The sequence below is a fragment of the Rhinatrema bivittatum genome, chromosome 2 (assembly GCF_901001135.1).
Source record: "Rhinatrema bivittatum chromosome 2, aRhiBiv1.1, whole genome shotgun sequence".
In the NCBI taxonomy this organism is placed as follows: domain Eukaryota; kingdom Metazoa; phylum Chordata; class Amphibia; order Gymnophiona; family Rhinatrematidae; genus Rhinatrema; species Rhinatrema bivittatum.
This window is the reverse complement of record NC_042616.1, coordinates 336,524,025-336,548,767: the sequence shown is the minus strand read 5'-3', so window position 1 is coordinate 336,548,767 and position 24,743 is coordinate 336,524,025. Positions and strand designations below refer to the sequence as shown.

Below are 24,743 nucleotides of genomic sequence, written 5' to 3'. Positions count from 1 at the left end.
AACATAGCTACTGGGGAACTGTCACATAACGCCGCACTACCACCCCTAATACGCACAAAGGGTAACTCTGTGACTATTTGGAGGGTCCTGCCAAGCACTGCACAGGCTCGCCTGTATCTGAGCACATGCTTCTTACACTGGCAACCTCCCACCCGCCAACTGGGTTCCTGCTTGCCTCTGGGCAAGTTCCCCTGGTGGTTTCTAGGGACACTGAGACCCCTCATAACCAGGGGTCACACAGTTCCTAGAAATACACCCACAGATCAGATATACACAATACCAAGATCAGTAGTCAGTCCAAGACAGGCAGAGCTAACAAACTAATAAGTTTATTAAGAAAAAGTAGGACCAGTGAATGGATAAAAGATTTAAACTGCAAACAGAAACATGTGAAACAGGGATTATACTGCAAAAGTTAACTGAACACTTTTCACTACCTAGTTAGTGCCTGGGAAGGTTTGAAGAGTCTATCCACAGAAGCTGAACAGGACCCCCGTGCAGAGACCTGCTCCCTCTGCACTCCCAACTGAAACTGGAGAGGTCCAGAACTCTCAGGACGAGTTCTCTGTCTCTAGGGCCAATCAGTGCACACAGTATTAACAGTTAGCTTTCTAGCCAATGGCACTGCAAGGTGTTTCAGTGTCACATGCATTCAGGGTTGCTGGGATGTGTATGCTGATCACAGCCACGTTCAGTCAAGGCAGCATCCAAAGCCTCTGTTTGAACTACAGGTAGAGGTCAAACACCACCTGCAGGCCAGCACACAGGACATGAGCTGTCTGGGGAAAAGTGTCACAGGGCAGAAAAATAAACTACAAAGCATGCAAAACCCCTGTTTTGCCACACCTTCCCCTTTAAGAGACCCCAGTCTGTGGCCTAATCAGTCTGCTGGTTGGGAGTGAGGGCAATCCTGGCTCATCTTTCCTGGAAATTCTATCTGCGTTGACAAGTTCACTGCCGGTCCAGTGCAATATGGTGAAGCTGTACATCTGTAGGGACAAACTCCAACGAAGTAGCTTCCCATTTTCTTCTGAGACTCTTTTAAGCCAGACCAAAGAGTTTTGGTTGATGATGACAGTGAAGTCCTGTCCATATAGATATGTTGCAGTTTTTTAAGGGCCCATACTAAGGCCAGGCATTCTTTCTCAATAGTGGCATATGCCACCTCTCTATCCAGGAGCTGTGTATCTGTGGCTCAGATACACAATGGAATTTTTCTTCCTTTTACTGTTGACGGAGCACAACTCCAATACCATAGGTTGAGGCGTCAGTCTGTACCACAAATCTTTGATTATAGTCTGGTGCAGCCAGTACTGGAGCAGTAGCTAATGCAGTCTTTAATGCTTGGAAGGCTGCTTCACACTCTGGCAACCAGGAAATGGTTTGTGGTAGTTTCTTTTTTAGTCAGGTCAGTCAGGGGCTTGGCTTTTGTGCTATACTGGGCACAAATTTTCTGTAGTACCCTACTGTCCCTAGGAAGGCCAGTACTTTTTAGATTGAGGAGAAAGCCAGTTTTGGATTGCCTCTACTTTAGCAGGGTCAGGCTTTAACTGTCCACCTCCTACTCTGTGCCCTAAGTACAGAAATTCTGCCTTTCCTACCTGACGTTTGCTCAGGCCAGCTTCCTGGATCTGGTCTAATACACCAGTAAAATGGGTCAGATGGTCAACCCATGTTTGACTGTACACAGCAATGTCATCAAGATATGCCCTAGTATGTTCCTGGAGTCCATCTAGCAGCCAACTTACCAAGCGCTGAAAGGTACCAGGGGTATTTTTCATTCCAAAAGGCATTGGAATGAATTTATAAAGGCCAAATGGTGTAGTAAATGCAGATCGTTCCTCAGCAGCAGTTAATGGAATTTGCCAATATCCACACTTAAGGTTCATAGTATTTACATAATGGGACCCAGCTAAGTGGTCTAGCAATTCATCCATCCGGGACATTGGATATCCATCAGATACAGTACATTCATTAAGTTTCCTGTAGTCCACATAAAAGCAGGTTGTACCATCTTTCTTAGGAACAAGAACTATGGGAGAAGCCCAGGGACTATGAGATTTCTTTATAACACCTAGAACTAACATCTCATCAGTTTCCTGCCTAATGTGCTTCTCCACTTTAGCGGATATTCCATAAGCAATCTTCAGTGGTGTATAGCAAAGTGAGTAAGTCCTGGTTTAGTAGAAAATACATCAGCATATGTTTGTAATACCACTTTCAGCTGTTATTTCTGTGTAAGGGTTAATTGCTCTCCCAAAACAACTTGTTGTATAGAGCCTTCAGTTAATATCTCTTCTAGGAGATCAGGTAAGGACTCACTATCCTGACACTCCTCTGGTGAGCTACATAGAGCCAGCACCATTGCTGTGCAATCAGCATAAGCCTTCATCATATTTACATGAAAGGTACGCTGCTTTCTGTTTTGAGAGTCCATAGATATAACATAGTTGGTGTCATTCAGGCATCATATAACCTTGTAAAGTTCCGCCCAGTTAGCTTAAATTTTATTCTGATGTACTGGAACTAAAGCAAGTACCTGCTGACCCTCATAAAACTCTGCTTTGGGCTTTATGATTATACCAGGTCTTTTGCTTAGTCTGGGCTGCTTGCAAATTATATCTGACAAAGCCCGTGAATTCTTCTAATCACTGCCACATATTGACTACATATTCAATTACAGGAGTGTCTGAGGTGTCAATCTTCCCTTCCCTGGTTGGCAAAGAATATTTTGGAAGGCCCTGGTTGGGCCTTCCAAAAAATACTACACAACCCCTTCAGATGTTACAAAACGCCGCTGCCCGCATACTTACCAACACACATAAACACGATCACATTACACCAGTCCTCCAGTTCCTTCACTGGCTACCAGTCACTTACAGAATAATATATAAATCCCTTACCCTCATATACAAATCCATACATAATCACAATATGCGATGGTTCCCAGAACAATTCACCTTCTGAAAGACCAACAGACCTTCCAGAACGCAACATCAAGCAAAACTCCAAACACCCTCACCCAAACTAACCAAACTTGTCGCTACAAGGCAACGCTCTCTTATCATTGCAGGAATAGCTCTATGGAACAATATGCCACCTAGTCTACGCCAGGAATTATGCCCCAAGAAATTCAAGCAAAACCTTAAAACCTGGCTTTTCAAACAAGCTTACCCTAACTAATGCCTTCTTCCAGACAGCTTCCTCCCTTCTAGACAAACAGCCCCTACAGTCTTCTTCCCTCTGGATTTCTAACCCCGATAAATACTTCCTAACCCGCTATTAGTTGCTACCTGTTCCTCATGTTGACATAATTTCAAGACCTGCATTTAGTTGCTGCCTGTTCCTCATGTTGACATAATTTCAAGACCTGCGTTTAGTTGCTACCTGTTCCTCATGTTGCTATAATATCAGGAAATTCCCCCCCTCCTGCAGTAATTGTTTATATAATAAACAAAAACCTTGTTAGATTGTTTCGGACCCTTGTAGCTATTTTGTATTACCTCCATATATATATATAAACTATTTCACATGTTGTCTTTACCATCTAATTCTATACTTAGAGTTTATTCCCCTTGTATATAAATCATTATCATGTTTATTTTATATTTAATCCATTTTCTATACGCGGATCTAATCCATTTTCTATACGCGGATGACATACAAATACTCATCCCTATAACGGATACTATACACAAAACCATGGATTACTGGAATAAATGCCTCTCAACCATCAACGATCTACTAGCCAGTCTCAACTTAGTCCTAAACACAAACAAAACGGAAATTCTTATAATAGCTCCGGAACAATCTGCCCCAACCACCGCCTGCAATCCTCTAGACACCTCAGGATACACCACCTCTCCTCAAGTCAGAGATCTGGGTGTACTCCTAGACAACAGACTCAACCTCAACAAATTCGTAAATAACACCACAAAAGAATGCTTCTTTAAATTACAAGTTTTAAAGAAACTAAAGCCACTTCTCCGCTACAGGGATTTCCGCACAGTACTCCAGGCCATCATTCTCCCGAAATTGGACTACTGCAATTCACTCCTGCTGGGCCTTCCCGCCTGCACCACCAAACCCCTCCAGATGGTCTTGAATGCCACAGCAAGAATTCTCACCAACGCCAAAAAAAGGGACCATATCACCCCGATCCTCCAGCATCTCCACTGGCTCCCCATTAAATACAGGATACAGTTCAAAACCAGCATGATGATTCATAAGGCCCTACAGAGCATCTCTCCACTCAACTTAACCTTCCAGCTCCAACTACACACTTCTAAAAAGCCAACCAGAAGGGCATATCAGAACAGAATGATCACCCAACCAGCAAAATCCTCCCTGAGGAAACGCGCACTATCCACAGCGGGCCCTTCGCTCTGGAACTCACGACCACCAGACCTCCGCCTTGAGCCGTGCCATTCCACGTTCAAAGTGAAACTCAAGACTTGGCTCTTCCTACAAGCTTTCCCAGAGAGCTAAGAGCAGGAAGAATAACAACCCTCCCATCCCACAGCAATTTTGTAATGTTTATTTGCTTTATTTATGTGTTCTTAGTAGATCTTAGTTTGTATTCTACTTTATAATAGATTAACTGTTCTATATGTTCCATGTAAACCGCCATCTCGGCGATAGTTATCTCTGTTATCTGTGAACCGGAGTGATATGTATATTATACAGGAACTTCCGGTATATAAAAACCAAAAATAAATAAATAAATAAATAAATATTTATACATGTTCTATGTAAAGCCTGTTGCTGCATTATGTTCGATTGTAAACCGAGGTGATGTTCTAAACGTGCCGCGGTATATAAAAATCCCTTAAATAAACAAAGAGAAGCCGTCCATACCCACAGCAGCAAGGAACTAAGTAAGGGAAGTCAAGGCCCTAAGTCTAATGTTCCTGCAATTTCAGAGACAATCGGAAAACCTCCCAGTTTTCCTGAGAAACCTAAATACTTTAAGCATGAACGTCCTTGTTATCACTGTGGGCACACAGGACATTTCAAGGCAGGTTGTCCAGACAATCCCAAGCCTGCATTGAGAAGCACTCCAGCTCCTGCATCAAATGTATATCTAACTATGTGTGGAGATTTAAAAATGCAATCCTTGCACATACTTTCCCTCCACTGACCTGAGCACATACCTTTTCTCCTGCAGGTAAAAGTATTCACAGTGAGGAGGGAGGGAAAGAACAGTTTTCAGCAGTCCTTTATACCTGGGAAAAATGGCAGTTTACTTACACAAAAAGTATTGACATCACTGTTCATTGACATGTTAGAAGCCATAGTACCTTGTCTGTGTTTGATTTTAACTCCGTTTAATGGAATCCTTCTGTCGCTGAAAATCTTTTTGGTTTTCCTTCGTAGAGCGAGTTACTCTGATGGAAAACTGAAAGCTCCGCCTAAACCTTGTGCTGGAAACCAAGGCACTCTGATCACGGTAGGCATGGCTGGTTTGATACCTATGTGCATTAAAACAGGCCAGAAACGGGAAAAACTCTTATAAACTGACATGCATGAGCAGTAAGTCCTGCCATGGGAGTGTGTAACACGGGAATGTTGGCAAAAAAATCTGAACTAGTTTGAACACCCATCGATAAACGCAAATCGATCTGTGCAGGCGTAAAAGAATCTTTTATTCAAATTACATGTGTCCTGTAAAAAGCATGAGAAAACAGAAGAGGGCCTCATCATCCACGATGGTATTCAGTTGAGCACTACTCTCCAGGGAACATACTGTGACAGAAATTAAGCATGCGTGAAACAGATATAGTTGACAGTGGCAGGAAACAGGGTTGAGAGGTCAAGTAAAAGTCACGGAGAGGTTCCTTGCTAGATTAAGCATGAGAAGTTGTATAACCAAAGAGGGAAAGTTGGGTTATATCATTAGCTAGAGTAGTGTAGATGGAAAGAACTAGACAGACTGAGTGGGCCCATTGGCCCTTATCTGTCCTCAACTACTATATCACTACATATAACCTAAAAATTGTATTGTTTTGAAACATAGAAATAAGACAGCAGCAAAAAGTCCATTATAGCCTAGCTAGTCTGTCCATTCACACCCGCTTCTCAGCTTGACGATCCCTACTATTCCCTTAGAGATCCTTGGTGTTATCCATGCCTTCTTGAATTCAGATACTTTGTCTCTTCCAGCTTTATGGGGAGGCTGTTCCATATATTAATTACCCTCACTGTAAAGAAATATTTCCTTTCTGTTCAATATCTTTGTGAGCAACATTGCAGAAGGGATAGAAGGTAAAGTTTGTCTATTTGTGGATGATACTAATATCTGCATCAGAGTGGACATGCGTGAAGGAATAGAGAGAATGAAGGCAGCTGGGATTCGGTGCCAAGAAGTGCAGAATCATGTATATGGAGTGCAGTAATCTAAAAGAGCTGTATATGATGAGGGGTGAATGACATGTGCACGGACCAAGAGAGGGATTTTGGGGTATTAGTATCTAGCGGTCTGAAGTTGATGAAGCAATGTGATAAGGTGATAACTAAAGCCAGTAAGAAAAGGAGATGATAATGCTTTTGTTCAGGTCCTTGGTAAAGCTTCACCTGGCGTACTGCGTTCAGTTCTGGAGCTCGTATCTCAAAAAAGATAGAGACAGGATGGAGATGGTCCAGAGAAGGGCAACCAAAATGGTGTGGGGTCTCCATTGGAAAACCTATGAGAAGAAGCTGACGGATCTAAATATGTATACCCTGGAAGAAAGGAGGTGCAGGGAAGATATGATACAGACCTTCAGATATTGAAAGGTTTTAGTGATGCACAAACTTCAAACCTTTTCCGTTGGAAAGAAATCATTAGAACTAGAGATCATGAAATGAAACTGCAGGGGAGACTTAGAGCCAATGTCAGGAAATATTTCTTCATGAGGAGGATGGTGGATGCTTAAAATGCCCTTCTGGAAGAGATGAAGAGGACAAAAATAGTCAAAGAATTCACAGGGGCATGGGATAAACACTGGATCCCTAAAGGCTAGAGGATGGAAATGGGGGAAAGGGTGCATGGGACAACTTGCTGGTATGGTGGTTACTATCTTAACCAATAAACCGTGATGCAATTGCAACATTGCTTTCCTCTTCAGCGACTAGGGGAAAGGGTAATTGGCTTCAGACAACAACCAATGAGGGTCCTGACTTTTACGTTCTGGGAACTAATAAGCATGGGGATGACCTGCAAGGAGCAGCAGTTTCTACTTTAAGAGAGGCATGGGATTATTACCCTTAACTAATAAGCCTTGATGCCTTTGACGTAAGTGCATCATTGCTCTCCACTTTGACGGTGGAGGGGTGGGAAGAGGAATTGGATTTAGACGACAGCCAACATGACTTTTATGGTCTGGAGTACTGATATTCAGACAAAGGGAAAAGCACAGGACTGCTTGAATGGCCAAGTCCATAAGCTATCCACATCAAGCAGCACTGTCTGAATTTTCAAGAAGGCTCATCACCCAGTAAAAGAAACATGGGAGTAACCTAAACAGCGCAGCAGATACTACCATAAGAAACTTGCTGAATGGACTAGATGGACCATTTGGTTCTTTTCTGCTGTCATTACTATGATAATCTGTTATCTTACTCCTCAGTCTACCCCCTTTCACCCTCATTCCATGACCCCTCAATCTAGACCTCCTTTCCTTTGAAAGAGGCTTGCCTTCTCTGCATGGAAACCTTGGATGTGTTTAAATCTCTCTGTCATATCTCCCCTATCCTGGCTTTCCTCTAGGGTTAAAATAAACACGAAAGGAATCTGCTAACTTACATCCAAAAAGTCACCACTCACATCCATAGTTTCCCATGTCAATTTCATTTATTTACTGTTTTTTGTATTTTGTATTTTTCTTTTTATTATTGTTATTATTGATAACCGCATCAGCAATCCTGACAACGTGCCTTATTACAACCAAGGCCGTCCGGACTCAGTCATCTGCGATTTTGTTGAATTTAATCTGTTTTCAAGTTTCATCCTTTAAATTTCAAATTATATCAATGTTCATATTTTCAATAGAAACATCTATCTTATCCCGTTTATGAACATTCATATTATTTGAAATTTAAAGGATGAAACACACTTGAAAACAGATTAAATTCAACAAAACCGCAGATGATTGAGTAGTCCAGACGGCCTTGGTTGTAATAAAGCACGTTGTCAGGCTTGCTGATGCGGTTATCAATAATAATAAAAAGAAAAATACAAAATACAAAAAACAATAAATAAATAAAATTGACATGGGAAACTATCGTGTTTCTCTGAAAATAAGCCCTAGCTTGATTTTCAGGATTTTTGGAATAGGGCTTGAAATATAAGCCCTACTCCAAAAATAAGACCTGGAAAGGGCAAAGGGCCATCGGCGCCATTTTGATTACTGGCAGCCGACAGCCCGAGAGCGGGATATCGCTCCCAGGACCCCCTGCTGGACCACCAGGGAATTTCAGCAAGTTTTTAGGGGGGGTCGGGAGGGTGCGGGATTGCAATGAAGTAAATTTGAAGGGTTGGAGTGGGTTTGGGGTTTTTTATTTATTTTTTTTTTAACAACTCCATTATAATTAATCAAGTTTGAAGGGTTGGGGCTGGTTTTGGGTATCGTTTTGGGGAGGGGGGGGGGCAGCTGAAATAAAATCGGCCTGGTCAGCCATATGATAGTACCGTGTTTCCCTGAAAATAAGCCCTAACCATTTTTTCGGAGCTAAAAAAGAATATAAGATCTGTCTTATTAACGGAGAAACACGGTATGGATGTGAGTGGTGACTTTTTGGATGTAAGTTAGCCGATTCCTTTCGTGTTTATTTTACTACATTTGTGCGGGATCAATTTGGCACTTTTTTGGTTTTTTGTTTCCTCTAGGGTTTACATTTTTAGATATCTCTAACTCCATATGTTTTAGAATGAAGATCACTGATCATTTTAGTGGCCACCTTCTCCAAGCAGTTTCTATCCTTTTGAAGGTGCAGTCTCCAGGATTAAATACAGTATTTCAAGTGAGATCTTACCAGGGATTTATGTAGAGGCAATATCTGCTGATCATTCCTCTCCCAACCATCTGGCTTTTGCCATCACCTTATCTACCTGTTTGGCTACCTTAAGATCATCAGATACTCCCATATCCAGCTCTTCTTTTGTGCTTGGAAGATTTAATCCCTATACTGTACCTCTCTCTTCGGTCTTTGCAGTCTAAATGCATAACTGCATTTTTTAGCATTAAATTTTAGCTGCCAGACCTTAGACCATTCATTGAGCTTTGTTAGATCCCTCCTCATGTTTTCAGCACTTTCCTGGCAGTCTAACCTGTTGCAGATTTTGGTAACTTATGCAAAAAGATGAACCTTTCCTGATAATACTTCTGCAGGGTCATTCACAAAAATATGAAAAGGAATGAGCCCTGCGGCAAGCTGCAAGTAATGTCCCTTTCCTCTGAGTGAACTCCATTTATCACTACCCATTGTTGCCTCCCACTTAACCAGTTTCTAACCCAGCCTGTTAGTTAAGGGCCCATATCAAGGGTGCTTAATTTCTCTAAATAGCCTATACAGAACCGTGCCAAAAGCCTTACTGAAATCCAAGTACACTAGATTTAGCTCTCTCTCCTGATACAAACCTGTGGTCACGCATTCAAAGAAATTGATCAGATTCTTCTGGCAAGTCCGACCTCTTGTTTTAGCAGCGCGTCCATTAATTTATTCATGACAAATGTCAAACTAATTAGCCTTTATTTACCAGCCTCCTTGATTCCTGCTTACAAAAATGGAGTTCAATTTCCATTTAAATGGAAATATTTTACTCAGATGCAGAGGGGTAACTATTTGACTTTAAAAAAAAAAAAAAAAAAAAAAAAAAAAAGGCTCCTTTTCCCTGTACACCTTGGGGTAGTAGAATTGTTCAGGGTTCTCCCTAAATCACCAGTTGTAAATTTTTATTGCCTTGTTCTGATATAGAGTATGACCAGTTTGTAGTTGGTGGCATACTACAGAAATGTAAAATGTATCTAAGATTAGTAAAGGATGATCAGAAAGCCATACTAGTTAGGTGTGCCTTCAGGACAAGGTTGACTGCAGATGGGGGGAATAAAGTCTTTTTTCTGCTTTCCTAGCCTGGATAGTGTATGCATAGAGGTTAGGTGGAAAGGATAAGTTGTAGAATCGGAAGCTTAAGGACAAATGGTCATTGTGAAGCTGTAGGAGGAGGAAGGTTAAAAAGGTTGGGAAAAGTTTTATCTGAAAGCCCAGATAAAATGTATCCTATGTATTTAAAAAAAGGTCAAAGGAAGATCAGATGACTGCTAATATAGTTTATTGGTGAGGTGAAAGAGGCAGTGAAAGCCAAAAGGGCATCATTCAAAAGATGGAAAGCAGACCCAAATGAAGATCATAGAGAAGAGCATAAGCACTGATAAGTTAGATGTAAAAGAGTAGTAAAACTGGCCAAGAGAATTTTGAGAAGAAGCTTGCCAGAGATAAAAACTAATAATAAAAACATCAAGTAGGTTTGAATCAAAAAGTCTGTGAGGGAGTCAGATGGGGCGCTAAATGACTTAATGATAAAAGGGGTGATCAGGGAGGACAAGGAAATAGCAGAAAAACCAAATGAATTCTTTGCCCGTTTTTTTTTACTGAGGAATATATTGGGAACATTCTTAGATTGAGATGACTCAGATCAACTAAAAATAAATCTTTGTGATATTGGAGGATATAATAGTTCAAACTGATAAAGAGTATCAAATCACTGGGACCAGATGGCATCCGTCCCAGAGTCTTAAAAGAACTCAAAATGAAATGGCAAACCTCTTACTGGTAATCTGTAACCTTTCATTTGAAATGGATGCAGTACTGATGTTGGTGCCAAGCAAAATGGTGAAGCTACTCTTAAAAGCAAAATCATTGGCCATATAGATACAGATGACTTAAGGGGATCGTCAGCATGGTTTTAGCAAAAGGGAAGTCTTGTCTTGTCAATCTTTTAGATTTTTATTTTTTGAAGATGTAAAAAAATAATTGAAGATGCTGGTATACAATGTTGGGTTCTCCATTGGGTGTCACCATCAAGAAGAATGACCTTTGAGTCCTTGTGGACAATACATGGAAATCCTTAGCTTGGTGTATGTAGTGGTGGTCATAAAAGCAAATAGAATGCAATAGCCTAATGTTTAGAGCAGCTGGCTGAGAACCAGGGAAGTTAGGGTTCAAATCACACTGCTGCTTCTTGTGACCTCGGGCAAGTCACTGCACCATCCATTGCTTCAGGAGCAACCTGAGATTGTAAGCCCTTTGGGGACAGAGAGAATACTTAATGTACCTGAATATAACTCGTCTTGAGCTACCAGTGAAAGGCATGAGCTGAATATAAGATAGTAAGGGGTGATCCAAAAAGGAATGGAGAATTAAACAGAGAATATCATATTACCTCTGCATTGCTTCATGATGCAACTGCACCTTGAATATTGTGTGCAATACTGGTCGACCCATTTTAAAAAAAGACATAGCAGAACTAGAAAAGATGCAGAGGCAATAAAACTTTTACATTGGATGGAACAGCTCTCCTATAATGAGAAATTACACAGGTTGGGGCTCTTCAGCGTGGAAAAGAGATGGCTGAGAGGGGCATGATAGGGGTTTATAAAATCATCAGTGGGCTGGAACGGATAAATAAAAGATGGTTATTTACCCTTTAAAATAATATTAAAACAAGGGGACACTCCATGAAACTAACAGATTTAAGACTGTAGAAAGTACTTTTTCACTCGGCACACTGTAAAGCGATAAAATATTTTGTCAGAGGACATGGTCAAGGTGACTAGCATAGTGGGGTTTAAGAAGTTTGGACAAGTTCCTGGAGGAAAAAGTCCCTGACGTGTATTAGCCAGATATACTAAAGAATGCCATTGCTTTCCCTGGGAATGAAATAAATCTAGTTTTTGAGATCTGCCGAGTACTTATGACCTGGACTGGCCTCTGTTGGAGACAGGATTCTTGTCTTGATGGACCTTGGTCTGATCCAGCATGGCATATTTTATGTTCTTATGTAAAAATGGTTTTTCACTGAGAGGGTGGTAGCAACGTGAAGCAGATGTGCTGTGGAGGTGGTAGGAGCCAAACCTGACTGAATTAAAGTATGCTTGGAATAGATACAATGACACCTTGTTGGCAGGGCGAAAAGAGAGCAGACCAGAGAGCTAGTAGAGTCCATGGAAGCACAGTAATCAAGTCCAGATGGGCAGATTCAATTGGTCAAATGGTCCTTAACTGCTGATGTTTTCTGTTTTTATATGTTAATTTATATTTGCTGTAATTATGACAGTAAGGTGACTTTTTCCTTAAGGAATCACTTATATAACTGATTGAAACAATTTTGAAAATGTTGGGGGTAATTTTTAAAAGGATTGACATATGTAAAAGTGGTGTATATCATAACAATTTTCCAAAGCCCATTTATGTGCATAAAATCTAGTTTTAAGGGTGTAAATCATTTTTAAAATTGCCTCCATTATTTGTATTTATTTTTATTTACCGTATTTTTCGCTCCATAAGACGCACTTTTTTTCCCCCAAAAGTGGGGGGAAAATGTATGTGCGTCTTATGGAGCGAATATAAAAAAAAACAACACAAAAATCTAACAACCCCCACCCTCCTGACTCCCCCAAGACCTGCCGACTTGATTTACCGCAACCCTCCTGACCCCCCCCCCCCCAAGACCTGCCGACTTAAGTTACCGCACCCCCCCCCCCCCAAGACCTGCCAAACGTCCCTGGTGGTCCAGCGGGGGTCCGAGAACGATCTCCTGGGTGTGGGGCCGTCGGCTGCCAGTAATCAAAATGGCGCCGATGGCCCTTTGCCCTCATTATGTCACTGGGACCGACCGCTGCTATTGGTTGGTCTCAGTGACATAGTGAGGGCAAAGGGCCGTCGGCGCCATTTTGATTACTGGCAGCCGACGGCCCCACACCCAGGAGATCGTTCCCGGACCGCTCCTGGACCCCCGCTGGACCACCAGGGACGTTTGGCAGGTCTTGGGGGGGGGGGGGGTCAGGAAGGGGGGTTGCGGTAAATTAAGTCGGCAGGTCTTGGGGGGGGGGTCAGGAGGGTGGGGGTTGTTAATTTAAAGGGTTGGGATGGGGTTCCCAGAGAAAGAAAAGTTTTCTGATCTGGGGAGTGGACCGAAATGGCCCTCCCCAGACCCGAAAACAAAATGGGGAGAAAAAAAAAAAGCTATGCACTCCCCTAATTTGCTCCATAAGACGCCCAGACGCAGAGCCGGTTTAGCACAAATTTTTTTTTTTTTTTTTAATTTTCCCCCTCTGAATCCTAGGTGCGTCTTATGGTCAGGTGCGTCTTATGGAGCGAAAAATACGGTATTTATTTAGTGATTTTTATATACCGCGGCACGTAAAGATATACATCACCTCGGTTTACAGTAAACAATATAGCAACAGGCTTTACATGCAACATGTAAAGCCTGTTGCTAATGTAACATTAGCAACATGTAAAGCCTGTTGCTAATGTAACATTAGCAACATGTAAAGCCTGTTGCTAATGTAACATTAGCAACATGTAAAGCCTGTTGCTAATGTAACATTAGCAACATGTAAAGCCTGTTGCTAATGTAACATTAGCAACATTGTAAGGCTTCTTTGCTGAGGCTGGATGTGGGGAGGGGAGTAGAAGTTGTATCTGTCACTTGTCCCTTTTCTGCCTTTCTTCCTGACCTGCCCAGTTTCCTGCCCAGTTTCCAATCAGGTGGTGGTTGTGTATTGTTGTTGTTGTTGTTGTTGTTTCAAAGGCTTGAAAAGTACCTAATTGAGCACGTCTATCTCCCAATCATCAAAGAAGAGGCATAAAGGACAGGTGCCCTCTGTCGAGCAAATCCTGACACAGTACACTGACAGCCTAAAAATTTTTTTAACATTTTTAAGTAGCTTGGGAGACGAAAAGTGGTGCACTGGTTTGCTAATAATATGAAAATCCTGCATTATTGGATATTTTATATACATTTTGAATGTTTCAGTGAGCATGTGGGAAAGTGGCTTTTACTGATGTCAAGATGGAGGAAAAAAGATCTGGTGGGCTATGTACTTTTCCAGTCTAATGTGCATTTCTGATGCAGGTGGAGGACCTCTTTTACAATGTGGCCACAAGGAGGAAAGCATTCAGAAATGCAAGTGAAGAGTATGCAAAAATAGTTGAAGTTGTTAGCAGGTACGTTTTTCTTATTGTAGTTTTGTAATGTGCTGATAGTTTATGCAGCTGTATAAGACTAATGCAGGTACATCAGTCTCTACTGAATTAATAATGCAAGTCACACAGGTACAAGAGGTAAAGGAATTCTCTGCCTCCAGAGTGGGAGGAAAGGGATGGGGCCACGAAAGAGATATTAAGATGGGGCTGGTTACAGGATGCTTTGGTGATAGGCCAGAGGAAATGGTAGGGCTTATTCAGGCTGGTCGATCACTTCTGAAGAATTTTGTCCTGTGGTAGGACTAGAGGACAATTTCCAAATGCGATTTATTTGGGTAAACACTGATATTTTGGATTCTGTATGTTCTGCATTTTGTATGCAAATGCTATTATTATTACTGTTTAAGTGGTATGTGAGTGATTAAATAAATAAATGGAAGGCCTGCTTGAAAATTGCCCATCCTTAACCCAGCTACTAGTACCCATAGGATTCCACAGCGCATGAACTTTTATCCTGGTTAAGAGGAAACGTTCCCGAGGGCGTGTTTTGGGCGGATTAGGAAATAGCGCATGTATGGTGCATTTTCAAATGCACGTGTGCTATGCTATTTTGTTTTAACAATTATGTATGTTTTATTGTATCCTTCCCCGAACTTGTAGGAGGGTGGGAAATAAATACTTTCAAATAAATACATTTCCCGGCTACATTTAGCCTGCAAAAAAGCAGGGGCAAAGTTCACAGGCCAGTGGCACCCATGGGCAATCTTCAAAGGGAAAATATACAGGGAACTTCTTTCTGATGATCTGTACAAAGCCCGCAAGTGGATTTTGCATGCAGGCGGGCAGCTTTTAAAAATTGCCCTCTTAAAATGGATAGTGATGAGGCCTGGAGCACTATTAGAAGGGGGGAGCGAATGGGTAACTAGAGGGCAGTGGGACAGAATGACATTGAAGGCAGAGGCGGGTTTGTTAGCGAGGACACTGATACTGGCCTTTGCGTTTTTGAATGGCTTGGAAAGGATCAGCATGAGAAGTGGAAAGGCTGAAGTGAAGACAATAATTTGAGCAAGGGATGATCAAGGTGTAGATTAGTGTTTTGGGTGTGGTAGACTAGAGAAAGGAATGGATCTTGGCTATTGGAGAGGAAGAAGCAAGAAGATTTAGTGATTGGAGGGAGGACAGTGAAGGAGAAGGAAGAATCAAATGTTACTCCAGAGAAAGGGACTGGGGATTCTGAAAGGTTAGTGATGTGTTAACGGTGATGGAGTAGGAGGGAAGAGGGTGAATTTTCATAAGCTCAGTTTTTGCCATGTAGAGATGGAGGGCTAGGAACTTGCAGATAGTACAGACACACTCAGAAATCTGATACTGGAGGGGTGGGGTAGCGCTTTAGATCTGGAAGCCATTAGCATAGAAAAGTTAAATCAAAAGACTGGATGAGGTTGCTCAGAGAAACCTTGTAAAATAAAAAGAACAAGCCTAGGCGAATGCCGGCAGGCTCACTCTTCTCATGAAATTCATTCTTTTTTGGATTATAGGTATGCTATTCACAATTCGGGAATTAGCTTCTCGGTTAAAAAGGTAAGTGCTTACAAAGACTTTGTGGCTATTTGTGAAGCTGTGCTTAGTGGCTATATATGCACTTATCAGTGTTATAAATACTTCTAGGACTGCCAATACCATAGTCCTGATTTTGCCCTCTGCTCATAGGAAAGGAGTGCTATGGTAGAACAATTTGCTGGCAGGTACACTATAGTATTATCAGACATCAGAGGGAGCATTGTCTTGCACTTTCTGCAAAAGATCACAGACATCCCTGAATTTTTAGAAGGCATGCTGACAAACACTAGAATTATTTATTTATTTATTTATTTATTTAGCTCATGCCTTTTCATTGTAGCACATTGTAGAATTACCTACCTTAGGCAGTCCCTCAGTATTGACTTGTACCCAAGCCGAGATGACAGCAACAACCATTTTCTCTGTCTCCAGCAGATGGTAGATGGTGTAAAACCTGCAGTCTGGAGAAAAAGAAAAAAAAAGATTTTATTTCTTAATCAAAGGTACACACTTGAACAGTAGAAAAAGAAAATATTAGCTAGCTTCCTTGTCTTCTTTTTTTAATCAAAAAAGGTACACACTCAGACAAGTAGGAAAAAAAAATATATTAGTACCTAGGTCTCTGGTCTTTTTATTAATCAAAAGGCACACACACAGACACTAGAAAAGAACTTACCTAGCTCCCTGCTCTTTTTTTTTAAATTAGACACACAGACACACACACACACTAAAATAAATTTTGTTTCCCTGTATGTACCCAGTTCAGTCCAGATTCCTGGGGTTTGCCTCCCTGGCAGCAGATGGAGAAAGAGAAAGTTTTAATGACACTGTACATAACGTAGTGTGCCAGCTGCAGTCCCTCAGTATTTCTCTTTCTCCAGCAGATGGTAGATGGTGCAAAACCTGTACTTAAAAAAAAAAAAATAGATTATAGAAGAAGAGAGTGAGCCTTCCTCCCAGGGGGTTGTTAGGTCCTGGTGGGTCCATCCCCCTTGGTTTGAGGTGGACGAGCTGGGGGTTTAGTATGCTCAGTTTTTCAATCCATGGGGTGTAAATCTGGTGGTCCAGATCCCTCCCCTTCACGAGGCTGCTGAGGCGGCTTGAGGCTCTGTGAAGCAATTTGGCAGTCTGTTCTCACTTACAGCTCTGTGTTCCAACCTAACCCAGGGAAGAATTCTTACCTTGATTTGGAGGTAAAGTTTAAAAAAAAAAAAAAGTTTTCTGCCTGGGGCGGCTGAGGTATTATTTTTAGACTGCTTTGTTTTTCTTCTCAGCGGCAGTGCGTGCGAGGTGGGTGGCTGTTAGAGTAAGGATCCCCTGACCACGTGTAACATGTGAGAGGCTCAGTCTGCCTCGCTTGTGGGTTGGCTTGGTCGGGCTGGATTGTGTCTTGGCTGTTTGTCAGGCAGTGAGGAGTCTTCAGAGGGCCCTGCTGCCGCGGCAAAAGAGAAAAAAAAAAAAGCAGGCTCTTGTTCAGGGGGATCAGACAGACCGCAGTGGCGAGTCAAAACTCATGACTAATGGCACTGAAGAGCAGGCAGCTTTAGCGCGGCAGGCAGAATAGCTTCAGATGGTAGCTGGGGGAGCAGTCAGTCTGCAGTGGCAAATCAGCGTACATGGCTAATGGCGCCAAAGAACCGATGCAGGAGCGGTGAAACTCGTGTTGTGTCGCGCGTGCACGGCTCGGGTGTAGTTGGTGCGTTGTCTCTGGAGAGGTCAGTTCTGGCAGGGCTGCCTTGGGCACAATGCTGCAAACTTAGGGAAGCTACGGGGTGACTGCGGGCTGGTTTCCTGCGAGAATGGAAACGGCGACTGTTTTGGCAGAGGCAATAAGAGCTTCGAGGAGATGGGGGATCCACTCCTACCCTTTCCCTGGCCATTGGGAGACCTACAGGGGTGCGCCTTCGGGTTTCCGAGTCTTTGGCTTCTTTTGCCAGGAAGGTAGCAAGGGGGAAGCGTCCACGTCTCCATAGCAGGGTACAAAGTTGCCCATGTCCTATAATAAAAAAAAAAAAAGCCTGAAAGGATCCAAGAGGGTTCTAGATTTATTTTTTATTTATTTTATTTATTTAAAGCTTTTCTATACCGGCATTCATGATGCAATCATATCATGCCGGTTTACAAAGAACAGGGGGGTGCAATAACTTTGTTCTTTTAACAAGTGCAGAGGAAGCAAAAGTTACAATAATACAGGGTTGTTGAAACTGGGGAAGGAAGAAGAGAAGAATAGACATGAATAATAGAATCTTTACAGAAGTAAATTTATTTACATTGTGCGGTAATGTCTCTTTATGTATATTATTTACATAATGCAGTAAAGTTTCTCTTTACTGCATTATGTAAATAATATACATAAAGTTAAAGTAAAGTAGATTTATTTATTATTTATTTATTTAAAGTCTCTTTTATACCGATGTCCGTTCACACATCGTATCGGTTCACAATAAACAAAAACTTTTAGGCGGAGCCTTTACATAAAACAGGAGATATACATGTAACTATAGGGAGGAGCCCTTACATATATCAAGCGGAGAGCAAAAACCAGGGGAAGGGTCAGGGTGGAGCAGGGACAAGGATAGAGAAGGCAAAAACAAAGGGTTAAAAAATATAAATTATATACAGCTATATACAATAGCTTTGGCTTCATGTCCACGTAGTCCCTTGGATGAGGGGCTGGAGGAGCGGGCTGTGGGGTAATGTGGGATGGATCCGCTGCGGGCTGGTCACTTGGTGTTTCTTAGGCTTAGGGCATAAGGGGCGAAGCGCATCAGCAGGAGGTTTCTCTAGGTCTCAGTCCCAGTGAGGAGTCCATTGCGAGCCAAAGGACAGTGTGTGGCGGGCATTCGGCGTGTTCTGTGATTTCAGATTATACCCTGGAATTCCCAAATGCCTGATGTGACAGGTCCTGCCAGGGGCATAGAGAAGTCCTGCTGGCTGAAGGGGATGGATTTCCCCATGTTCTTCAGGAGTGGAGCACCAAGGTTCACAGGAGGACTCTGACCTGCGGAGAGCTGATACTATCTTAAAAGCTGGTATGGCTGGTGTGTTCCAGTGACAGTTTTTATTTTTCATAAGTTAGTTAGGTAGTGGGGTCTGCAACACTGAGAGATGTGTAGCTTCACCTCAGGAGATTTGAAGTCTTGGCCCTGAGCATAAGGACTGTCATTTGCAGCAGTTTTATGCAGAGAGCATGTCTGCGTTGGAGTTGTAAGCTGTGTCAGGTGCAGCAGCAAAAAAAAAAAAAAAAAGGTTAAAGCAACTCTGGTGTATGGCACAGATGTTTTGTGTGGCCTGGTCAGGTCATCATTTGGGATCAGGATGTCTGCGATGTCGACCAGGAGATTGCTGTTGTTGTTAGGCTGTTTGGGGGGATATGGTCCAATTCTCGACTGGGGGCTCTTGTACGAGGATGACCTGGAGCATCAGGGAGAGTCCAAGGTGCAGGTGTATAACTTGCCAGAAGACAGATCTAAGGGCCTTTTCTTCAGGCTAAAGGTTCTTCAGGCCCTCACAGGTAAACTGCAGCCAGTGCTCACTCCTCCCTGAGATAACCCAGGTACGGTAACAGGTGGGTGGAGTAAGGTCCTCACAGTGTAATGAGGACAGTCTACTAGTCAGTTGCTGTCTGAGGGTGTTTCATGCTATTTTTTGCGAAGAGTGGGCAAAAATTAACAAGGGCCAGTGGTTCCTAAAGGTGTTAAGATGGCTACGCATTTTTGAATTTGCTCGTCTGGTTTGGGTCACTTAGGTGATTTTCACTTGTTTCTCTCGCCAGATGGATCTCTGTTCAGGAGATTCTGGATCACTTCTGGCGACCGGGGGCATTAGAGCCTGTTCCCCGAGAGGAACAATGAACATGTTGTTCCATTAGTTTTCATCATGCCACAGAAGAAAAGGACTTTTTCATCCGACATATTTTGGAGAAAGATAAGTATGGCTCTGATAGTTTCTCTTTTCCAGAGGAGGACTTTGGCCTTTCTGGCTTGGAGAAAGGCTTATTAGCATATAGCCATCAGGTTGAAGCACCCACAGTTTTCTGAAGTTTTGTTTTTAGGGATCATTTTGTTTTTCAGCCTTCCCTTTCGACGTCATGCAACTTTGCCAAGATGATGGTGGTTGGGGCGGTGGCCCTACATCAGAAGCGTGTACTGGTACATCTGTGTTTGGATGATTGGCTCTGCCAAGCGAAGTCAGGTGATCTCTGACGGCAGTTGGTCAGAACATGCTGAGGCAGTTGAAATCTTCAGGCTGGATGAAGAATCTAGCAGAGAGCCATCTCGTTTCCAGTCAGACCCTAGAGCAGTGGTTCTCAACCTTTTTCCCAGCGTGACACACCTGACAGGCCACGCTCACATGTGTGACACACTGCTCATTACAATTCACGGCGGAAATAAAAAGTAAAGGTCCGGTAATTATTTTTATTGTTTAAAATGACACAAGGAAAAGATACATATTCTGTCTGTACAGAAATTGCATAAATAGTAAACATCCCACACCAAAACAGCACCAATTTCCAGCATTTAAACAGTAACCACCTTACCTAAGAAAAGGCAACACTGAAAATATTACACCAGGCCTTAAGACACCAATACATCTCCTATTAGAAAAACGGACCAAGCCAGGCTGCTATAGAGCCCTACAGAGAAACTACACGCCAGCAGAAAACCTCCCCTGAATCACATGTGCTGACCCTCATCTAACAAAGAATAAAGAGACCAAAACGCATAACTAGAAGCATGGAGAAAAAACTGAATTGGAAACTGAAACAAGCCAGAGTCTGTGTATGCAGTGTAATAAAGGAAAAACATCACCCATCGTTATAAAATAAATCAAGAAATATAAAATCCATATGATTTATTAGCTAAGTCTGGTCATCCTTTAGATCTGTCCTAAAGTTAGTTGGATAGACTTATCTGGTTAACTTTAGGATAGTTTGATATATATTCAGCGGCGCAGCCACGCCGCTGAATACATAGGATAAGTTAGCCAGATAAATGTATCCAGTTAACTTACCGAGCTGCACAATGGCTGAATATGGACCTCTAAATGTTACAGCTAATACTCTAGAGTAAATAGGGCTATTATCATTCAGAGCCCTGTACTGAACAGGGTTTGTCTCCTTCCCTGTCAATAAGTTCTGAATGGGGATTAGTCCCTTCTCTGTTCAGAACTCAGACAGGGAAGGGACCAATTCTTGTTCACCCAGATTGCAGTGAATAAATGAATATTAAATGCTGGGGCCTGCTCCTTCTTCACTTAGTATTCAGCAGAATGGAAAGAAGTAAGAAGCCTCTCTTCTGTCCTCTCTGCTTTGTAGACACTTCTGGGGCCTCTGGAGTGAGATCACACCTAAAGTTTGGTGTACAGTTCTGATTGCCATATCTCAAAAAAGGTATAGAGAAGGACCACCAAAATGGTAAAGGGGATGGAGCAGCTCTCCTGTGAGGAAAGGCTAAAGAGGTTAGAGTTCTTCAGTTTGAAGAAGAGACAGCTTGGTGTGGTGGGGTGGGGGGGGTATAATGGAGGTCTATAACATCATGATTGGAGTAGAACGGGTAAATGCGAATCGGGTTATTTACTTTAAAAAAACAAATACAAAGAGTCGGGGATACTCCATGAAGTTACTAAGTAGCACATTTAAAACAAATCATAGGAAATATTTTTTCAATCGGTGCACAATTAAGCTCTGGAATTTATTGCCAGAGGATATGGTAAAGGCAGTTCCCTGTACTTGCCCGGATCAGTCCAAATTCCTGGGTTTTGCCTCCATTTCAACAGATGGAGTCAGAGAAGTTTTGATTGATACTGCTACTTATCATGAGGTGCCACCTGCAGTCTCTCAGTATTTCTCTGTCTCCAGCAGATGGCAGAGGTGCAAAACCTGCAGTCTGGAAAATAGGCAAAAAAAAAAAAGACACTAGTTTTCTTCAGGAAATTGAAAATTTCTGCAGCCTCCCAGGGGGTAGTTAGATTCCGGGTGGACCATCTCTCCTGGTATTTGAGGCAGAAGTACTACTGTTCAGGGACCTTTCCTCAGCCCGGAGTTCCTTACTGGCCGGTTAGGGTTGATACTGGGGGTCGCGGCTCACTCACCCTCCACAGATGACGAGAGTCTGCTGCCACATGGAAGTTTCTGATTTTGCTTCCTTATAAAGTTGTTTTTAAAAAAATAAATAAAGAGAGGAAAGCAAGCAGGGAACAATCGTTTTGAGTCTGTGGCTCGGCGTGTGCCTGGTGATTCGAGCAGCTCTCCTGCTCCCTCTCCCTTCGGCGGCTTCTTTTTGTTCCTGCTCCGCTGAGTTCTCCTTACCATTCCGTGGCCTGTAAGTCTTGTGGAGACGTGCGCACGTGTGCCTCTCTCACACCAGCTTATGTCCTTGATGCCTCCCCGGGGAGTGGGGAAGGAGAGAAATTGATTGGATGCCAGAAGCCTGGTAGGCTGTCTTTGGTGTGGCAGCCTCCCGTGGGCCCCTTCCCGGGAGGCTGCCGGGAAGGGGTCCCGGCAGCCTCCCGTGGGAACGGAGGCTATTTTGGCTGCTTTCAGGTCTCCCGCGCGTGCAGTGGGGGATTCCCTCCACCGTTATCGCAGCAAGCTGGGGCCTCTGGGAGGGGCAAAATCACTCATAGCCCACCTGGGTCGGACAGGGCGAGCCTGAGGAGGCTTCAGATTCCTCCTCCTCTTCTTTCTCCAAATTTGTACTGCTGATGCATAAGGCCTTTAGGACCCAGAGGTCAGCCAAGAGGCATGTCGACAAGGAGGTTCCAGCTAGGTCAGCAAAGAAGCCCAGGGCCTCTGAGCATGTAAGGGGCAATGGAGCCCGAAAATGTTTGCGAGCGCCCCAGTCTCTGCCAGCGGTGGACAGCTCCCCGGACGTCTCACTTCAAGAAGACTCGCAGGGCCAGGACACTCAGGGGGCTGACCCTGATGTGGGGCATCATGGCCTGAACCAGTGTTGTTGCAGGGACCTCTAGTTGAAGGTGATGATCCGAAGGTAGTTCATCTGTTTTGCAGAGAGATGCTGGCCCCTCGTATAACTGCAGTTCTGTCAAAGCTGGGTATTGACACTCCTCCAGAAAGCACTGAGTTGGGACCTTTGGATCCAGTTATGGTGAGCCTTAGAGGTCCTACTAGATCCTTTCCATTTCACAAGTCCATGACTGATTTGCTTTCTGGGAATGGGATACCCTGGATACAGGATTGAAGGTCAGCTGTGCCATGGACTAGTTATACCCCATGCTGGAAGAAGCACTGGACCTCCTCAAGGTACCGAAAGTGGATGTGGCAGTGTCAGTGGTTACTAAAAAGATGACCATCCCGGTTACTAGAGCTGCTGCGCTTAAGGAACTTCAGATTGCAAGCTAGATTTACATCTCAAGAAGGTGTTCGAAGTGTCGGCTCTGGGCACACGGGTGGCTATGTGTAGCAGCTTTATGTTAAGGGCTGGTCTTTGCTGGGTTCAACAGCTGCAGATGGATAGGTTCTTGTCTGCTACAGAGTCCGCGCAGGCTGAGCAGCTGGAGGCTGTGGTGGCTTACAATGCCGATGCACTTTATGACCTTCTCAGGACATCTTCCAGGGCCAGGGTGGTGGCAGTCTCCGCTCGCAGGCTCCTCTGGTTGAGGACCTGGTCTGCAGACATTTCCTCCAAGACTCAGCTGGGTTCTTTGCCTTTCAAGGGAGGCTTGCTCTTTGGAAAGGAATTGGAGGAGATGATCAAATCCCTTGGAGAGAATAAAGTCCATAAATTACCGGAGGACAAGCCAAGACCCAAGAATACTTTTCCCCCGCATTCTCGTTTCCTAGGTAATCAGAAATTCAGGGAATCAAGATCATCGGAATCCTCCTCCAGGCAAAATTCTGGCAGTCTTGGAGTCTGTCCTTTCGTGGATGTCGGTCCGGCAGAGAGGGCCTGTCCCAGCATGTAGGACAAATTAAATCCTCCCAATGATGCCAGGCTAGTCCACTTCTCGATTCCAGTAATAGGGGGCCAGCTGGCTCTTTTTTACGAGGAGTGGGCCAAATCACATCAGACCAATGGGTCTTAAGTGTGATAAGACACGGTTACTCTTTAGAGTGTGCTCGACCACTAAGACCTCAGTTCCTGGTTTCTCCATGTTCTTTCGAGCAGAAGTGTTTGGCGGTGTGGGACACTGACCACCGTCTCAGCGAGTTGGGAGCCATAATACCGGTGGCCCCTGGAAGAACGAGCGGCAGATCGCTATTCCACTGAACGCCTCGCTACGAGTCCCTCGCTTCCGTATGGAAACTCTTCATTCTGAGATTGCCTCGGTACACACAGAAGAGTTTTTAGTGTCTCTAGATTTGATGGAAGCCTTCTTGCACATAGGAATCCAGCACGACCACCAGCAGTATCTGTGGTTCTTGATTCTGGGGCAGCATTTCCAATTCTGTGCCCTGCCCTTCGGCCTAGCGACAGCACCCAGAACCTTTACCAAGGTCGTGGGGCGGCAGCCCTACGGAGATGCCACCCCTATCTGAATGATTGGCTGATTTGAGCAAGGTCAGTGTCCCTGTGCCAAAGGGCCGTGGATCTGGTCCTTCAGCACTTGTGGTCATTGGGGTGGATGGTCAATCTGGTCAAGAGTCACCTCGTCCCTTCCCAGAAGCTGGAGTTTCTGGATCCTGGGAAGGGGGGAACTGTCGGAGGAGGCGTTCCACCTTCTTTGCTGCAGATGGTGCACGCCAGACGTAGATCTCATGGTGACGTTTCACAACACCAAGGCCCCGCTGTTCTTCAGCCAGTGGAGGGAGCCGCGTGCCGAAGGAGTGGATGCCTTGGTTCTCCCTTGGATATTCTCCTGTACATGTTCCCGCCCTGATCGCTAATCGGCAAAGTGCTCCTTCACATAGAAATTCATCCGGGCGATGTGATTCTTGTGGCCCAGGCATCCATGGTTCGCAGATCTGATTAATCTAGCGGTGGACGGTCCTTTGCGGCTGGCTCATTTTCCACATCTTCTGCATCAAGGACCCG

At 43.7% G+C, this 24,743-nt stretch overlaps 1 protein-coding gene across 1 annotated transcript in view; it reads left to right on the top strand.

Moving 5' to 3' along the window:
• MLH1 (mutL homolog 1) overlaps window positions 1-24,743 on the top strand; it is a 180,564-nt gene that overhangs the window by 12,608 nt on the left and 143,213 nt on the right. Inside the window, 3 exon segments of the mRNA XM_029589829.1 lie at window positions 5,377-5,449; window positions 14,117-14,208; window positions 15,726-15,768. Coding sequence (XP_029445689.1) covers window positions 5,377-5,449; window positions 14,117-14,208; window positions 15,726-15,768 — 208 coding nt within the window.